This window comes from Bactrocera latifrons, unplaced genomic scaffold (assembly GCF_001853355.1).
Source record: "Bactrocera latifrons isolate USDA-ARS-PBARC rearing strain unplaced genomic scaffold, ASM185335v1 scaffold_64, whole genome shotgun sequence".
Lineage (NCBI taxonomy): Eukaryota > Metazoa > Arthropoda > Insecta > Diptera > Tephritidae > Bactrocera > Bactrocera latifrons.
Genome location: NW_017537312.1, coordinates 926,472 through 944,879, shown reverse-complemented (window position 1 = coordinate 944,879; position 18,408 = coordinate 926,472). Strand labels below are relative to the sequence as shown.

General features: G+C 35.5%; 4 protein-coding genes across 14 annotated transcripts in view; 1 reads left to right on the top strand and 3 right to left on the bottom strand.

Annotated features, from left to right (window-relative positions):
- Positions 1-5,968, bottom strand: part of LOC108975385 (dihydropyrimidinase) — a 45,669-nt gene extending 39,701 nt beyond the window's left edge. For 5 of the 10 annotated variants that reach the window (XM_018943834.1, XM_018943841.1, XM_018943840.1 and 2 more), the window contains exons 1-2: positions 5,805-5,962; positions 5,402-5,444 (exon numbers count right to left, since the gene is read on the bottom strand). The gene's annotated coding sequence lies outside the window, so the exon portion shown is untranslated. Of the gene's footprint in view, positions 1-4,651; positions 4,708-5,401 lie in introns of those variants that run through there. The other 5 variants (XM_018943837.1, XM_018943835.1, XM_018943836.1 and 2 more) reach the window with 5 other exon arrangements.
- A 1,179-nt stretch (positions 5,969-7,147) lies between these two features.
- Positions 7,148-9,313, top strand: LOC108975398 (pre-mRNA-splicing factor Slu7). Its single transcript, XM_018943871.1, has 5 exons — positions 7,148-7,839; positions 7,903-8,131; positions 8,199-8,382; positions 8,444-8,695; positions 8,751-9,313. The coding sequence occupies exons 1-5, from the start codon at positions 7,239-7,241 to the stop codon at positions 9,288-9,290; spliced, it is 1,806 nt and encodes a 601-aa protein (XP_018799416.1). The 5' UTR covers positions 7,148-7,238; the 3' UTR covers positions 9,291-9,313.
- On the bottom strand, positions 9,302-12,016 carry LOC108975397 (probable cleavage and polyadenylation specificity factor subunit 2). Its single transcript, XM_018943869.1, has 6 exons — positions 11,776-12,016; positions 11,455-11,720; positions 10,736-11,393; positions 10,214-10,674; positions 9,906-10,150; positions 9,302-9,836 (listed from the first exon to the last, which is right to left on the bottom strand). The coding sequence occupies exons 1-6, from the start codon at positions 11,922-11,924 to the stop codon at positions 9,378-9,380; spliced, it is 2,238 nt and encodes a 745-aa protein (XP_018799414.1). The 5' UTR covers positions 11,925-12,016; the 3' UTR covers positions 9,302-9,377.
- Positions 12,017-13,016: 1,000 nt separating this feature from the next.
- LOC108975337 overlaps positions 13,017-18,408 on the bottom strand; it is a 9,789-nt gene continuing 4,397 nt past the window's right edge. For both annotated transcript variants that reach the window (XM_018943726.1, XM_018943727.1), the window contains exons 2-3: positions 13,896-14,467; positions 13,017-13,838 (exon numbers count right to left, since the gene is read on the bottom strand). In XM_018943726.1, the coding sequence (XP_018799271.1) occupies positions 13,252-13,838; positions 13,896-14,467 (1,159 nt within the window). In that variant the 3' untranslated portion in view covers positions 13,017-13,251. The remainder of the gene's footprint in view (positions 13,839-13,895; positions 14,468-18,408) is intronic.

Below are 18,408 nucleotides of genomic sequence, written 5' to 3'. Positions count from 1 at the left end.
AAAAGTATTAAATAAAACTCAGATAAACGTAAATCAACCCCTTTACTGAAAATTTTGGCATTTTCATAAACTTTTTCGAAATTTAAGATATAAAAAGTTTTTTGAGTCCCGAAAGAAATCATAAAAAGTGATAATTAATTGAAGAGTTTCATTTTGTTGCTTTAGAACCAACCTTTTGTAGGCTCGCATCTAGATGCTAAGCACCATAAGCTATAAATACTTACAGATTAACGGAAGCCCTACAAAAGCAGGTGTTTTAATGTGGACAGCCACGTAGACCTTCACCTTAATGGATAAATGCCATGGGAAATGCAGCAACTGCTTACGAATATAGACTACGTAAAATAAATAAACCACAAAATGTAACAACAATAAATACACACATATGTTTGTGTTCGCGTATATTCCTACCTGCAGTTCTATACCCAATAATTATGAGTTGATTTGTAGAAATAAAGTTAAAGTTAATAATCAAAATGGTTAATTTGGTTTTTAATAATAAATTGCATATTTAAGCATATTTATATTATATATTCTAAGCAAAACAAGAACTTAACAGATATCTTGTACATTAAGTTGGTTGCGTCAAAGCATTAAACTGAGATGACATATTCCACGTACTACGACGTCAGAATTTTTTCGCAGCTCTCTTCTCTTTTAACTTGACCTCTAAACAGAATCGAGAAAAGCTGTTTTCGTAAGTGAAAAGTAAAGACTTGTCAACCTTATTAAGCCCTGTTTTTACCAAGATTATTTTACAATTTCTTACTTCCTCCTCTTAATTCAATAATGATTTTCCTTTCAAATGCATCACAAAGAAACAGTCCAAAACTGTCTATTATCTATTTGTACTACTCTTGATATGAAGATACCGCAGCTATTTAGCGCTCCTTTTGCTACTAACCCAAGTATATTGAACTGTCTGTTAGAAAAAAAAAATATATATATATAAAAAATTCTGGTAACGAGATGTTATTTTAACAATATATATTCTAAGGGAAAATGTAATTATTTATTGGATAAATTTTGGATCCATTTTTTTGAAGATGGACTGCCTGTCAAAATGAGCTGAATTAATAATTATCAAAGAATTCAGCATTTGGAATTTCAGAGAACGATCAAAATCTATAATAGCTGTCTTGGTATGGATAAAGTAATCCAAAAACAATTTTTTTAAATATGTGTAAAATTTATGATTTTATGATTTTACGTTATGATAAGTTCAGAGTCCTCTAAATAATTAATATTACATTTATTTTTAAACCTCAATCAATGCAAACTATTGAAATGCAATTTCAATACTGCTGTATATTTTGGTAATTCCAGCAAAGTCTCCAAAGTTTGATACTGGGTAGCTTATGGTTATACACACTGCAATTATTGCTACAACTACCCCTTATAAAAGCACAAAAGTACTTCGAATCGCTAAATATTACACTTAAATAATGCTAATTATGCAATACATGCGAACAGAAGCCAATAGGGCGAATCCCTTCGCAGAAATTACTGTTATAATTAGCAGGTAAGTGCCAGAATTCGCCGTGAAAATACAATGAAGTACAGTAATAATAAATTAATGGTTTATTCTCTATATATAGTAAGTTATTATAATTTATTATTCTTAAAGAAAAGCCCGTGAAAGGGAATATCATAAATCAGGCGGATTATGAGTATATTTATTTTGAAATGTCAAAATGTTATGCAGCAAAATAGACGCAGTAAAACAAAGTAGCACGAATTTTAGAACTTATAACGTACTTACAAATGCAGGTACATATGTATGTAATAAGAAAATATTATTTTATATAAATAAATTGTCCAAATACAAGTCGCATTTTTTTTGTGGAAGTACTTTTGCGTGACTTCCCAAAAAGATCGATTCACAGCGGAATAGCATACTAAAAGTTGTGTGAGAATGCATGCGAGTACATACATATGTATATCCATGTATATAATTAAATATATATACTATATATTTAGCTTCTAATGCATAATTGTGCGATAGAACAATTTTGGACCACCCATTATGTATACATACTTGTCTATTCATATAGTGAGCGACACTTATTCTTATTATATAACGTAGGTATGTATTTATAATTATCATGCCCCCAAAAACACCTCACACAATGTCGATGTTAAAGTCATATACCTATTTGTACACACAGTGGTGCCAAAAAGTAAACAAACTTAATTGATAAAAAAAATTAGGTGAACACATTGAAAGATATGTTAGTGTGATATCATTGGTAAATAAATTTGTTATTTATTTACTTAAAAGCGAGACATATATTACAAGTGAGTCATGTATGTATGTTGAATATATGTTGTACATATATAGCTTTTTAGAAGCTTGTGGACTTCATACATACTTAAAACCAATGACTTAAGGGCACACTGCATGAATTTTATTTTTTTTTTATCATATTTTGATAGTAATTTTACAGATTTTCATCTGTATAAAAAATGGCATTATATCAGCCCAACAATCACCATATTTTTGAGCAAAATTCGACAATTTGTTAGCCATTATATTACAAATTTTTTTCGTGAAGCATTTTATTGGCAATACCTTACAAATTACTATTCGTGTTTTAGCCACGGAAAATGGCGCCATCCACAAAGTTTTCAAATATATAATGCAATAGTTTTATAAAAGGCTTCCAAAAAATCACCTTTTTCAACCCAATACCGTTTGAACCATATAATATATTATATTTCTATTTTAAATTGCTTTTGATTAGGGATGTTATGTACAATAAAATAGTAAACAAAAATTATAACCACTGAAAACCTCCCACTTAATCGGAAAAACACAGTTCTAATCCTTAAATAATAAATACCCGTAACAAATAAAAAAAAAAAAAACAATATATAATTGCAGTTTCAAAAACTTGTGGAAAAAAATATCACTCAATTCTTTATCAAAAATCGGGAATCTGAAGACTATTTGTCAATTATCTAGGTGTTCTTCTTTTTTATAATAAATTCTGAAACTGTTTTGTAAAAGTATTCTCAAAGAAGAAGCAATAGATCCTGTCAAGGACAAAATTCTTTACATCACATTATATTCAAATAACTTATGTTACGTTAACGATACACCCTTTTTAAAATCTTTTCAGTGCGCTGTAGTAACTTGATATTCCTAAAATAATAACGGGACCTCAAAAAAAATAATTATTCCAAAATTCTGTTTTCATTTCCACATTCCACTTAATATATAGTAATATCAAAAGCATCAGGCATGCTACTTATGTATTTCTGAAAATCTTTCAATACATTTGTATAACAAGTTTTTCCATTCACTGTCGTCCGATTCAAATTTATCAACAAATACGAAAATAGAACAAATGTCAGAGAAGCGAATACACTTTTACAGCCAGTTACCACATGAAAGTACGAGTATTTTCACCGGCTTTTTATTTCATAGTGTTCGCATATACTACTACAATACTATATTAGACAAAAAAAAAAGAAAAAAAAATGCAAACAATTTTATGTGTTTTATAAACATTTATAAATTTGTGAACACACGTTTACATGTATTTCGCAAAACGATTTGTTGTACGCTTTGCATTTTATTTGTTGCAATCTCGTAGCTACGATTCAAAATTAAAATATACAGAAAATAAATGGGGTGTAACACGATTTGTTCACTTATCAACTGTTAATTTGTATATCAATCCAGAAAAATTTGAATTACCAAAGTAAAATATCAAAATCAGTATCATACGTCTGTTATAAACCAAAGTTGATATAACTTGGTGAAGAAAGTCTTGAGATTGACCAAAAGTGTTTCGATTCTACGAAAACTCTACAAATTTGGAAATTTTCACAGAGACCCTCATTAGATCAAATAATATACATATATGGCTCAGAGTTTGCCTAACTTAAACAAGATAATAAAAGACACGAATATTTAGTTTTTTTATTTATTCTTATTAATTTAAAACATTATTCAAAATTCAACGATTTGGTTTTCTTTTATGGTTCAAAAATATTTTTTTTTAAGACTTCAACGATGAAAATGTATTTAGTGACAGCTGAATACGAATAGATTGTAAGTCAAAAAAAAAAAAAAAAAATTATAAATAACAAATTCTTGAGAAAACCAAAAAAGAGTTTTCACATAATCAACATTGCCTGTTTTTCTTGTTTATCATTCGAAAATTTTCTAGCTCACTTTGAAATATCATTATACATATGTATACTTTATTCCAAATATGTTTTATTAAACTACGCCGGCGATAGATTAGTCGGTAAAAGCCGAACACGATGCAAATTGTTCACTTTTTTTTTTTTGCTTTAGCAACCTTCGAAGTAAATAATTTGTTTTTAATATGATAAGATCTTATGTTTTAAATATTAGATAACTGCATTATTATTGATGTTATATTCCCCTAATGTCAACGATAAAATTATTATTTCATATATGTATATGTCCATATGTACATTTAAAATTTTATATTTTCCATCTCCTGAGGCAGCTTTAAACTTTGAGCTGAGTGAAAAATCAATTGCAACCGATTCTGCACCGCTGAGTTTTCACATGCGTGTACTTACACGCATCTGAATTATATACACATATTAAAAGAGTTGACCCCTCCCCCTTGAATTGAATTATACCAGATATGCGCGTGAACTCACATACCTTCTATTTTTAATATTAATACTATATACTCTCAAGTGTCTTGCGTTCTAGTAAAATAAGTGTTAACCAGCCTTCACTTCTCCCACTGATGCTTGTTAAATCGATACTGGCGTCTTGCGGCGAGATTCAGCAACAACAAGCTTACTGCTGCCACATGAAGCACATACAATATGAAACCCATGCACACACACACACAGATAAAGTGTTTGCGTTGCGTGCAAAAGGGTGGCACTGCGTTTGTATGGCGCATACACACACAAAAGAGGTGGATTGCGCTCCTGCCAAGGAAAATGCGTTTGGACAACTTCAAGTCACAAGCTCGTCTTACCGCTTTTGGGGTCAACCGTTCGAAGAATGTGCACCATATGCGGCGTAATGCCATATTTAGTGTTAGATTTGTAATTGTTGTTGGTGTTGCTGTTGCAGGCATTAACACGAGCGCAGCAAGCAGTGCCATTGGCAATGTCGCATATTTTATTGATTGCGCGTCTGCCTGCCGAAAAGGCATCATCTAACGGTGCAACATTTTATATTGCAGAAAAAAGGCGTGCCACAACGAAACACAAGAAACAACAGCGTACACTGCTTGCATTGGCAATTGGTTCAAAGGTATTGGAAGCTTATGCAGAAAGCGGCACTTGTTATTGAAGCGTTGTCTCCATAAAATGCCGACTTTTTATGTACAAATTCGCTGCTTTTAATGAACTCGAACTCATTAAGTGAATTAAAAAAGCAAAAGTGCAGACTCACCTTTTTTGTCGTGCGAGTTTGCTACAAACGGCTTTCAATTATCCTGCAAACGTAAAAGATGCTGTTTGAGTCGACTTTTTCCGATACACTTTTGATATTTCACAAAAGATAAAAAAATAAAAATAATTTTACGCAATTCAATTAAGTTTTTTTTTTGTATTTAATATTTGCTTTTGTTTTACAAAAATTTTACTTTCTTGCTTATTTATCAATTCTTAGCTATTTTATCTTTGGGCACACTAATTTTTTGTAGATACAAATTTCCAATACAAATCCACTGTTGAAAGTTCGTATAGATACACTTTAACCGCGCATTATGTATGTATATACAGTGCACCGCTTCTTAGCGCTCATGAGGCTTATAATCAATAACTTCTAACTAGCTTTCCCAACCCAAATTTACCTATACGTATTCACAATAACTATTATTCTTTTTTTACGTTAATTCACGGCCAATTTCGTCGACAGGAAAATCACCAAATAATTTTCTATAAATTTAGAACTTTTATGCAATGCTTAGTTAGCCACTAGATAGACTGACACGTACCAAACACGCTCACGTTTTCCACTCAACTAATTCGTTGCTTTCTTTTATGTTGTTATAGAGGCGCTGTTGGCCGATTGCCCTTCTATCGCTGCTCAAATCTCATTTTCTTGGCTAGCAGGTGGGTGGCGGTTGTAGAAGAGCTGTGTGCGCGAGATAGTGATTGTGCACATGTGCAGATTTGAAGTTATATCCATACAATATGGTGTATGTGTACATGTGTAGAAGATTTTCCGATCCCGAAATTTTCGGCAATTTCATAAAAAGTTTAAAATAGTATATGCACATTTGAACGTAAACAATTCTTTTAGATCCCGAAACTTCGCGACTTTCATAAAATGTGAGTGTTCCAAAAATCCCGGGATTGTTATAAAATATTTTTTGAAACCCGAAAGTACACAAATATTTTTCTAATGTACGAAAACCATCTACATCAGAATGTTATACATATGTATGTATGTTATCATAGCTCTCTTATAATTGAGCAATCAAATATGAGTTATTTCGTTAGAATTTTAGACTAGAGCCTATTGTACTCCACTCAACACATGCTTAATATCTCTTCGGGTTTCACGTCACTAATCTTATCACATCATTGAGATAAAACTGATACTCTCAACTTCAAAAGTGAGCTAGAAGGTGGCAACGATAAAGCGGAAAATAGATAATACGCCTTTTTCAATTTGTCTCATTGGTTCTCTTTAGCGAAAATCTTATCAATTGAAGTTTTGCCTATAACCAGTTCTATTAATTTATTGTTCGCATTATTTGCCGATATAAAATTTCAATGATGGAATTTTAATAAATATACTAATTTTTAGCATAAGATATGTTAATGATCTCAAAAAATGCATTTGAATTAATTCTAGCTCAGAAATATGAATTTTTGATTTCCAACTAAAATTTGTAGACGATAATTTTGACTCTTGTTGAATTAGTTGGTTTAGACTAAAATATGATAAATCAACTTATATGACTAACGATAAAAAATTTATTGGTTGGAATGATACATACAATATACACAGCAAATAAATGAAATTTGATTATTAATTAGCGTCTTATAAACCACTTTTTACTTTAAAACATTTTATTTGATATTGTAAAACTGGAATAAGATTGCAAAGGGCATACATCGATTTTGCAACACCCGATAACACCAATTATCGATTATTACATTGATTGCTAGAAATTATTGATGTAAACAGATGTTTTTATTTTGCTCTGCACAGAAAAAGTTGCTTCGTTCCAATAATATAATAATATTAGCGTAATTTTCAAGAAAATATCGTAAAAATGAGTTCTGGTGTTGTGCGAGCACCAGTCTCGCAGCTTATTCACAATAAAGAAGAGGATGTTGATAGTGAAGAACCAAAAAAGAAATCCCGTGAGGATTGGCGTAAAGCCAAAGAGTTGGAAGAGGCTCGCAAAGCGGGTACTGCACCAGCTGCTGTAGATGAGGAGGGTCGAGATATCAATCCACATATACCACAATACATTTCCAATGCACCTTGGTATTATAATGCACAAGGTCCAACGTTAAAGCATCAACGGCCACAAAGGGAGGATGAGCAGGGTCAGCTGGAAAAACGTGCACCAAAAGGTTTAGATACCACTAAATTAGTGACGAAATTCCGAAAAGGTGCATGTGAAAATTGTGGTGCGATGACGCATAAGAAAAAGGATTGTTTGGAGCGACCACGCAAAGTGTTAGCCAGATATGCTGAGTCGATTGTCGTGCATGATGAGCATGTGGTCCAAGATACAGCAGTTAATTATGATGAAAAACGTGATCGTTGGAGCTCATATGATCCCGCCAATCATAAAGAAATTATTGAGGAATATGAAAAAGTCGAGGAAGCGAAACGACAACTAAAGGCAGAGAAGTTGAAAAAAAGTAAGTAATTCGGTACAATTTTATCATCAGCAATTTAGTTATATTTTTGTATGTATATTATAGATCCTGATACAGAGTTTTCGGATGATAATGACAACGAGGACAAATACGTAGACGAAGTAGACATGCCTGGCACAAAAGTCGACTCAAAACAACGTATTACTGTGCGTAATCTGCGTATACGCGAAGACACGGCAAAATATCTTCGAAATTTAGATCCGAATTCAGCTTATTATGATCCTAAAACACGTTCTATGCGTGATAATCCAAACCCACACCAAGCACCAGAAGAGTAAAGCCATGGAAATTATTATTTTTCTTACTATTCCTCTAAGCTAAACTTCATTTACTTTTTACAGAGTGGAGTTTGCTGGGGAAAATTTTGTACGCTTTTCAGGTGACACTACAAAACATGCTACAGCTCAACTGTTCGCTTGGGAAGCGCATGGCAAAGGCGTTGATGTTCACTTGCTTGCTGAGCCCACAAAGTTAGAACTCTTGCAAAAGGAGTACGACAAGAAAAAAGAACAGTTCAAATCTAGTGTAAGTACAAAGCTCACTTAAATACTTAAATTTTGTTCTACATTTTCTACTATATATTTAGACTAAAGACGACATAGTGGAGAAATATGGTGGCGAAGAGCATCTAAAAGCGCCTCCGAAGTCGCTGCTTCTTGCTCAATCAGAAGAGTACATTGAATACTCACGAAGTGGAAAAGTTATTAAAGGCATAGAAAAGCCAAAGGCTCGTAGTATTTACGAAGAGGATGTCATGATTAATAATCATACAACTGTTTGGGGCAGTTATTGGAATGGTGGACGTTGGGGCTACAAGTGTTGCAAGTCCTTTATTAAGGTATTATACGATTTATGTTTAAAAAAAATAATGATTTACATATGCATTTCCACAGAACTCTTACTGCATAGGCATGAAGGATCCAGAAGCGCTCGCTGATTTGCTAAATCCCACTCCGGGCACTAGCGTACCAGATACTGCAATAGCTACAGAAGAGACAAAAGAAGAAAAAGAGAAACAAGCGGAATCGGCATCGTCTTCATCCTCCTCCTCGTCATCGTCATCATCTTCGTCTTCCTCATCATCTTCATCAGAAGACGAAGACGAGACCAAAAAGACGCAGTTAGAAAATAAAAAAGTGAAGAAAAAAATGAAAAACCGTGAAAAGAAACGAAAGTCTAAGAATCAAAGACGGAAGGAGAAAAAAGAAAAAGCAAAGCAAAAAGCACTACGTGCGAAGGAGAAGGCGCATTTGGAAGCTGCTTTGCGTGATATACACGCCAAGTCGGAAGATGAAGACGAGCACAAGGATGAACGTAAACGCGGCTACAACAGCAAATACGACGTTAAGGCACCGACGGAAGATGAAATCGACGAGTGGCAACGTAAGCGGCAGCGCACAGATGATCCTATGATGCAATTTATGTCCAAATAAACGATTAAAGCTAACTTAATTAACTTGTTGATTTTTTTCATTTAATACAAAATTTTATATTTTTATACGTAAGCATATTCTAAATAACTATACAATGGCGTATTGCTCATAAAGCAGTTCCCTAATTTTATAGTATTCCTCTGAAACGCAACCCTCCATAGTCACTTTGCCCGCATCCATGCGCCGCAGAGCTAGCATGCCATTTGCACACCATAATACACCTCCAGAAAACTCTGAACTGATATTGTTGCGCATTAGCACTTGCTTGAAGTCTGATAATTTGAGTTCGTTAATTAACACAGCATTGTGCACAGGTATGTCGTCCGTTTCGAGGGTTTCAAGTGTGAGAGTCTTATCCTCCGATACCTCGACTTCCATGTCACCGTCGTCCGTTGCTCTCGAATCTATAGCTTGCGTACGCACTCCAATACGAGCATCCACCCAGGCCACCTCAGCATCTTTACCCTTTTGGAATTGCAGCTCCGCCACAAGACCTTCCGTCAAACGTACCTGGTAGATATGCGACTCGGTTGTGGCATCAATGGTCTGTTGTGTTAAAAAAAAAAAAATAATAATTTTGAAATTTAGATTGAAGAGAAAACAAACAAAACTTACTTCACCCTTTTGTGGCGTAAAAACTCTTGCTCCAATATTTTGTTGGCAGTGTTTAGCAACAACACTGGTGGCCTCCTCTGAGCCGTGTACTACAATGACACGTCTGGGACGCAATTGCGATAATATCTTAAGCATCGATTCACCATCCGAACGTCCTTCAAAGTCGATTCGCTGAATTTGTGCATTAATTTCGATTGTTTTCCGCTGACTGGTGCATTTGGTGGGTTTCTCCAACAACTGAACATCTATTTGTCGGATATTTTGCTAAGTTTGCTTTTGCATAAAAATATAATTGAATTGCTTATTACCATTTGTGTTCGTTTTACTCTCCTTCGGTTCTTCCTTTTTTATATTTTCCTTATTTTCATCGATCGCAGCTTCAAATCCCAATTCCGAAATGCGGTAATCATCTAAATTGATAATTTCACCATATTCGTCACACTTGATCTTTTCTTCATGGAAGGGAAACATTGCATAGTGCTTTTTGTTCGATTTGAAGAAGCCACTGTGATGACGGCCTTCCGGCCGCACAACTATGTCATGCTTGCCGGTAATAACGCTCATTTCGATGTCATCATCGGAATCCGAGCTACTTTCTTCTTCTACATCTTGCTTAACAATCAAACGGTTTAGCTTTTCACCTTGAGTGCGCAGGTATTCTTCCAACTCAGCACCCTCCAGTTCTACACGTCGACGTACATCAAGTTCCAGTTTTCTGCCCGGTGAAGCATTGTCTACCAAGTCCATTGCTAGTGTACCTTGCGATGTCCTAACGAAAAATTTATATGTTTCTATTTGGTATGCAAATTTGTTAAGAAAAAACTAATTACCTAGATGTAATTATTATACTGTTCAAAGGATTTGCTGCCCATTGCACGAATAATTCACGTGTGAATCCACTTTCCAAATCGGGTGTGCTGGCCAGCACAACTTTTGGGCTGGACATCTTTGCCAGCTCAGCTAAATTATGGCACAGTTGCATGTGACGGAATTGAAAAGGATTATTTCGCGCACCCTCAAATGATTTCATCAGCTTGTCACTCATCCATTCAATTTGGGATTTTGCAAATTCAATTACATTGTAACTGACGTTATTCAACATAGCCAATGAGTAGGCCATCAGACCAGATTCTTTATTTTTCCACAGTTGATCAAGCATATGCGCCAGCTCCAGCACACGCCCTGCTGTATCCACCGCAATCAAAACATTGCCATTGTTGCGCACCGTTTGTAGAATATTTGTCATAAGCTTTTCATCGCGCGCACGACGACGTGCCTGCTGATATTGTGCGTTAAAAGCATCTGTTATAAGTAGTGAAGGCCGCTGGAGGCGCTCCAGTTCACAACCATTTAGGTGACGTTCTTTTTTATGATTGAAATCTGTGGCATATACAATGTCTTCTTCACCCACTTTAAGGATTTTCCAGATAGTGCCACCTATCATATGACCTGCGGGAAGTGGCGTTACGGTAATACCATAGCCTTTACCTAAACAAAACATAAATAGTAATGTTTGTTTCTACATATATATATGTAAAGTATAACTAACCTTTAAGCGAAACTGTTTGATTGTACTTCAGTTGAATGATTTTATCGAATGCGGCGTCCACATCGTCAAGCGAAAATAAATCAAAATCGTACATATTATAATGCGACATATATAAATCGTACATAAACATTTGTCCCATTTTATAAACAGGAATTGTTGCATAGATCGGGCAATTCATGCCAAGTTTGCCGACCAGGTAGGGCAACGCACCCAAGTGATAAACGTCAGGATGGGATAGTAGCACAGCGTCGATAGTGTGCACATGCCTGTCAATTTTTAAAAATATATTATTTATTATTATATTTTTCACTTATTTCTTACCTTTTTAATTCCTTTATAAGGTTGGGATCGAATTTTTCGTCCCAACCGCAATCAAGCAGTATTCGCACTTCGTCAATTTGCAATATATAACAGGGTGGTGTTTCATCCATAGCCCCGGATATTGTATGAAGTTTTATTATAGAAGTCATTTTGTATATAAGCTAGTATTAATTCTTAATTAATGTTTATATTATTTTCTAAACAAATTGTTACTTTATCTGCCTGGCGGTACTTTGTGTGTTTGCTTGTAAGTTTCAAAATATTGCCGTATCTAAGTAAACCTTTAGGCAAGAGCTATTTTACTATTTCTAGATTGTGGCAGCCTTTTGCTATCAGCTGAGATTGCACAGGGGTATTCAAATTAACAAGTATTATATGAAATCTTGACTTTTTGTAAATTATTACGGTCGAATTTTCATTGGTGATCATAATCTTCTTAATTGTTAAAGGAATGGATGATAGCGGTAATCGAAAACAAATTTATATTCGTTTGTTCTCTCTTGCTGTCGACATTTCTCAATTTTTGAAATTATCGAGTTAAACACAACATGTTACTTCTATTAATTCTCAATTATCCTTTTCACAGAACCGAAAGTTTTTTTTGGTTGGTTGATTGCAATATGATTTCAAGTTAGGCCCACCTGAACCCCACGTAATACGCCGCTGGATTTGAAAAATTTTCTTAGTTATTTTCATCCCTACGGCCCAATTTCTTTAATATTGACACATGGACAACCGTGGAAGATATTACGTCGCAACCTATAGACCTAAGGATTTTGGGACTTCGCCAAGGTTATGCTTTAACGTTTTTTATCATCCACCGCAAATGGTCTGCATTCTGTTGATTTACTTACCGATGGTAAGACATCAGGGATAAGTACCTTATTATGGCCCCAACCATTTTAATCAATACTCTGTTTTTTAAAAGTATAAGCTCTTTGGGCTATCCGCTATACAAATTTTTCGGCATCCCCTGTTTTGATGAAGTTACAGAACCTGAAGCGTTTTACCAACATCCACTGATTTAAACAATTTTAGAAGAAGCTGAAGCTTTCGGCAGCTTATAAATACTGTGTTCCCAGCTATCACAAAAACATTAAAAAGAAGCTCAAAGAGTGATTCACAGATATTTTTACAAATATCAATATATTTGTATATCGATTAAGTATAAATTAGTATAAGTGAAAACGATTTATTAAATTTTAAATAAATTAAAAGTTAAAAATAATAAATATGTGCTGCACTTAAAATGAACTTATAGTCAATTGTTAAACCTCAATATCTTCAAAAATACTATGATATAATTTATACCACCCTAAGACTAAAATACAGCATTTCATATTTCAAATTTGCTTATCGAATTGCAGTTATTTTCGACACAAATTTAACAGTTGACCATGTGTTCAGATCTTAAGGCGGCAATGGCTCAAAATCACAAGAATAATTTTCAGCCTTCAAAAAAATCAAATAATCGATTCAGTCGAATAACTTTAGTTCCCTGCTGATCTTCTTAATTTTATTATCCAGAGTTTTGTCTTCCGCTTCACAAATATAGTAATGCCTCGAAGTACACTCCTGTCCATAGTAATTATAAATGTGTTTTGTGGGATTGTAAGATAGGCGCAAGCAACGACCTTGACCCTCAATCTCCACGGTATTGTTTAGGATGGTTTCATTGAGGGAAGGGTCATCTTCGTTCTTATTCTTCTTATCCTTGTCATCGCCATCCACATCGATTGTATTGCTCTCTGTATTATTTGCATGTGACATGGCAATGGATGTGAGATTCATGTTTGGATTGACCGGTTTCGCCGAATTGGACCAAATCCAGAGCAAACCGGGATTCAAACCACCCAACCAGTAGTCGCGTCCACGATGCTGCGGCTGATTGAGTAGGTGAGCCATTATTTCTTCATTCTCTGAACCCCTTTCAAATTCCGCAAGGTGTGAATTCAGCGCCTTACACGCTGAGTTGGCGGTCTTCCAGTTCACCTGCTGGTTGCTATTGATGTAATAACAATTATCACTGATACGTGTAAAATTTGTGGGGCACGGATCACGCACTGAAATTTGGAAAAATATTAGTTTCAAGTAAATTTACAAAACAGGATGTTAGTCACCTTCTTTCTGATTATTTCCCGCCATCAAGTAGTAAATTAATTGTTCAGCTCGTCGTATGCGACTCTCCAAGTAATCTACACGGTAAACGAGTTTCTCTATAGCGCCCAATAGATATAGATCATTTTCTGTCACTGCACGAAATGGTGGCTGCGCTCCGTTGTGTTGGACCGATTGTATGTGGTGCTGTTGCACGGGTACCGGTCGCACCGGCGGTGGTTGTGTTGGTGGTGATTGAGGCTGACTGCTGCCACCTAAGCCGAACAGTTGTTGGAAAAATCCTGGTTGTTGACGCTGTTGTTGTTCCTGCAGTTGTTGCTGTTGTATCATTTGATTTGTCATAGGACGAAATTGTGGATTTACTACATGAACTGGTGGCCTCATGTGTGGTTCCAATTCCACTGCTTCGCCGATACGTTTTGTTATGTAAACATTGGGTCGTTTGTAGACCGAAGAGTGGTAAGAAAGTGGACCAGGTCCTCCGTTTGGTATATTTGGATTCATCATAGACATATCATTTTGACTGGGAATGAATGGTAGATCTTTTGATGTCCGCGCACTTGGACTGGATTGACTGTAAAATATTAAGTAAAAAAGAAAAAATGTTATTCAAGGAATGAAGAAAATTGTTATATTATTAATTTTGTGTAAAATAATGTAACATAGAAAATACAGTAGAGGATATCGTCGCGTCGCCCGCCATTAATGTATGATTCCCATTGATTCCCATTATTAATATTAGGTTGTCAAATATTCGCCTTTTTGTCTTTGAAGAGGTCACTAAACCATTTTAAACCATCTGCAGAAGTCTGGATATGCCTGTGATATACTGCTGAAACGGAACGAACTCGACTCAGTTTTGAAGCCTGGCGACGAAAAATGGATCACATACGACAATATCAACGACCGTGGTCGAAGGCCGTGAAGGTTTTACTGTGTGTTTGGTGGGATTGGAAGAGAATCATCCACTATGAGCTGCTCCCTTATATCCAGATGCTTAATTCTACCATCCACTGAGAACAACTGGACCGCTTGAAACAGGCGATCGACCAGAAGTGCCCAGGATTGCCCAACAGGAAGGGTGTAGTGTTCCACCAGGACAACGCCAGACTATAGACTTCGTTGAAGACTCGTCAGAAGCTATGGGAGCTCGGATGGGAGGTTTTATCGCATCCACCATATAGCTCGGACATAGCGCCAAGTGATTACCACCTGCTCCTGCCCATGGCGAACGCTCTTATTGGTTTAAAGTTGAACTTAAAAGAGGCTTGTGAAAAGTGGCTGTCCGAGTTCTTCGCAAATAAGGAGGTGACTTCTACGAGGAGGGTGTTATGAAATCTCCTTCTAAATGGAATCAGATTTTCGAACAAAACGGCGCGTATTTGAAGCATTGAATAAAGAGCCAAAACCATATTTTACAACCTTATACAAGTGAATTAGACTCGTAGCTATCGCGTAAAGGTCCATCAATGGTCAATTGAATGATATTGAATGATTTCCAATATCCCAAGTGTCGCTTTATCAGATATAGTAGTAATCCAATCAATCACACCATATGTTGGGAGACCTACTGAATGACTTCTCTTTTTTTATTTGTTGAGGGGTAATTATGCCCTTAAATTTTCTATTGTTTGTGTTGGTTATTTTAACTGTTCTTATTTAAAGAATTGTTATTGGCATAGATTCTGATTCGATGACTCCAGGAAACAATATCTAGTTTTTTACTAATCTTACTTCTCAATACAATTTACACCTCGGCAACTCAGTTTTTCATTGTGATAAAATATTTCAAGACAATGCATTTCGCATTTGGTAGGACTATCATTAATTAGTTATTATGCCAAATACGAGCGCTATCTGTCAACCAGTTTGTTTAAAGCAGCTGATTAAGTCGGCATACCTCAGTAGTGCGTTGCGATTTTTACAATTCTTAAAAATATTGAACAAAGAACTTTATATTTCTAATAAAATTTCGTGTGCGGAATCGTTTTGAATGTTGGAAAAGGCTTAACAAAACCACAAACCTACGAGTGGTACAAAGTCTTCAACGATGGTGAAGTCGTCGTTGAAGACATGCCTCGTTCTGGACGACCTTCGACATCTTCAACTGAAGAGAGAATTAAAAGAGTCAGAAATATGGTGTTTGAAATAAATAAATATCATCGATCAACTACCGTATTCACCAGATTTGGCTCCGTGTGATTTTTTCTTGTTCTTCAAACTGAAATTGTCGCTCCGTCGATCGAAAAGAGAAAACAAATTTCACTGAAGAAATTCCTAAAACGTGCTTATAAAAATTGTTTCGAGGACTGGAAAAGCTGTTGACATAAGTACATTACATCTTGTGGATATCACTTTGAAGACGACAAAATAAATATTGATGAATAATTAAATATTTTGCGTTTTATTGACAATTGCCGGGTACTTTTTTGTTATAATAAATATAAAGGACTGACATCTTTAATTCAAACATGTGACAGCTGCTTTGCTTTTTAACTTGCAACGTTCTCTGATATAGCTTGCAACTTTAATTGTATATCAACAAACTAAACTATACTGAAATACAGCTTATTGAAAGTAGATATATTACCAACTCTTGAGACAATTACTGAGAAAATACTTCTTTTAAGATGATATTGAGAAAGAGGCTTTCCTAGCAGCAAAGGGAAAACGAGAGTATTTTTGACATCTTGGATGACTCAAACCTTCTAGAACACTTTACTTGTCGAATGGCATGGAGATACATATATATCAAAACGAATATCAATTACTAATAATACAAAATAAATAGTTTTGTTCACCTAACGGTTGTAAATATCACCTAAAACTAATCCAGATACGCCGCGACATCGTAGGCAAAAAATTGTGAAAAGGTGGGCGTGGCACGCCCTCCAATAAGTTTAATGTATATAGCTCTGAAATCACTTAAAATAAACTAAATTCGCCTATGGCATATATGATGAAAACTTCTACCGACTATTATAGTGTGAAAATGGGCGAAATAGAACTACCACCTCTCCTACTTCTCATACAATTATTATTATGAAATAAAACTTTGCACGAACAATGCCTTATGACCGAAAATTGTCCTAATCCAATGAAAACTTTTCAATCCCATAGATACCGAATATTTGGCCCTTGTATCTATAGTTGACTTTTGACTGAACATATACAAGTCATTGTGTGAGATACATAATTGATATTTAGGAATAATATTTTCCCAAAAATGGTATGCTTTTGTGTCAAGAATAGTTTGAGTCGGGTCAATACTTCCCTTAGCTCACATATACCTCATACAACAATTACCGAACTTCCAGGTATCTGACAACGTCGTACCTAAAAGGGGTAAAATTGGGACAAAACTTGACCTAACTAGGCATCATATAACAAACATATAACATGCGGGTGGTTCTATGGAAACATTTTATTAGTATTTGGCATATCCATGGTGTGTAGTGTTGATGAAAATTGATAAAATCGGGTAGATATCACCACTATAATTGCTTGAATTCCGATCCTCTGGTTGGCGTTTTGTACCTTAAGGTATTGTAAGTTGCAAGAGTATAAAATGCTTGGCTGCAACCGAACTAAGCCCTTCTTTACTTGTTGGTCATAAATTATAAAATATTAATATTAAATTGTCCAGTCTGGAGAAAGCAGAACTAACGGCGCGGGTGTTGAGGCCAATGATATCGATATCATCGGCATACGCCAGCAGCTGAACACTTTTAGAAAAGATTGTATCTGAGTGATTAAGTTCTACAGCTCGAATTATTTTCTCCAGTAGCAAATTGAAGACGTCGCACGATAGGGAGTCGCCTTTTCTGAAACCTTGTTTATGACGACGCTTTTGGTGTTGTTCAACGTCAGTCTACACCGCCGTATTAGTTTTGCGTGGATACCAAATTCAGACATCGCGGAAAGGTAGCCCCTTTTAGTGCTGTCGAAAGCAGCTTCGAAATCGACGAAGCGGTGGTGTGTGCCGATGCTCTTTTCGATCCGGATACAGCCAAGTGGCATGATGAATTTCTTATGCTGGAATTTTGTACTACAGATAGCCATATTTCGGGCAACGGCGAAATCTATTAGCCTCAACTCATTTGGGGATGTTTCATCGATATGTTGGAGAACTTCGCTTTAATGCGGGCAGTACTCGTTAACGGAGTCTCTATCCCACCACGAATCCAGCATTAAATTTTCGCTCCTTTATATAGCCACTGTAGTAAATGCCACAAGGACTTCAGTCATTGTCCCGTCCATCGCATTTCTTGGACGGTGGCGATGTCAGCCTTCACTCTAAATTGCTAAACCAAAAAAAACCCGAAAACTTAGTTAGTTCGTATCGCCCCATAAGTCTACTGGTCGCTTTCTCAAAGATATTCGAAAGAATTCTCTTACGAAGACTGATACCGGTATTGGAAAATTTAAATATAATTCCGGACCAACAGTACGGGTTTCGCAGACACCACGGAACTCCTGAACAATGCCATAGAGTGTTTAATAAAATAAGGTCAG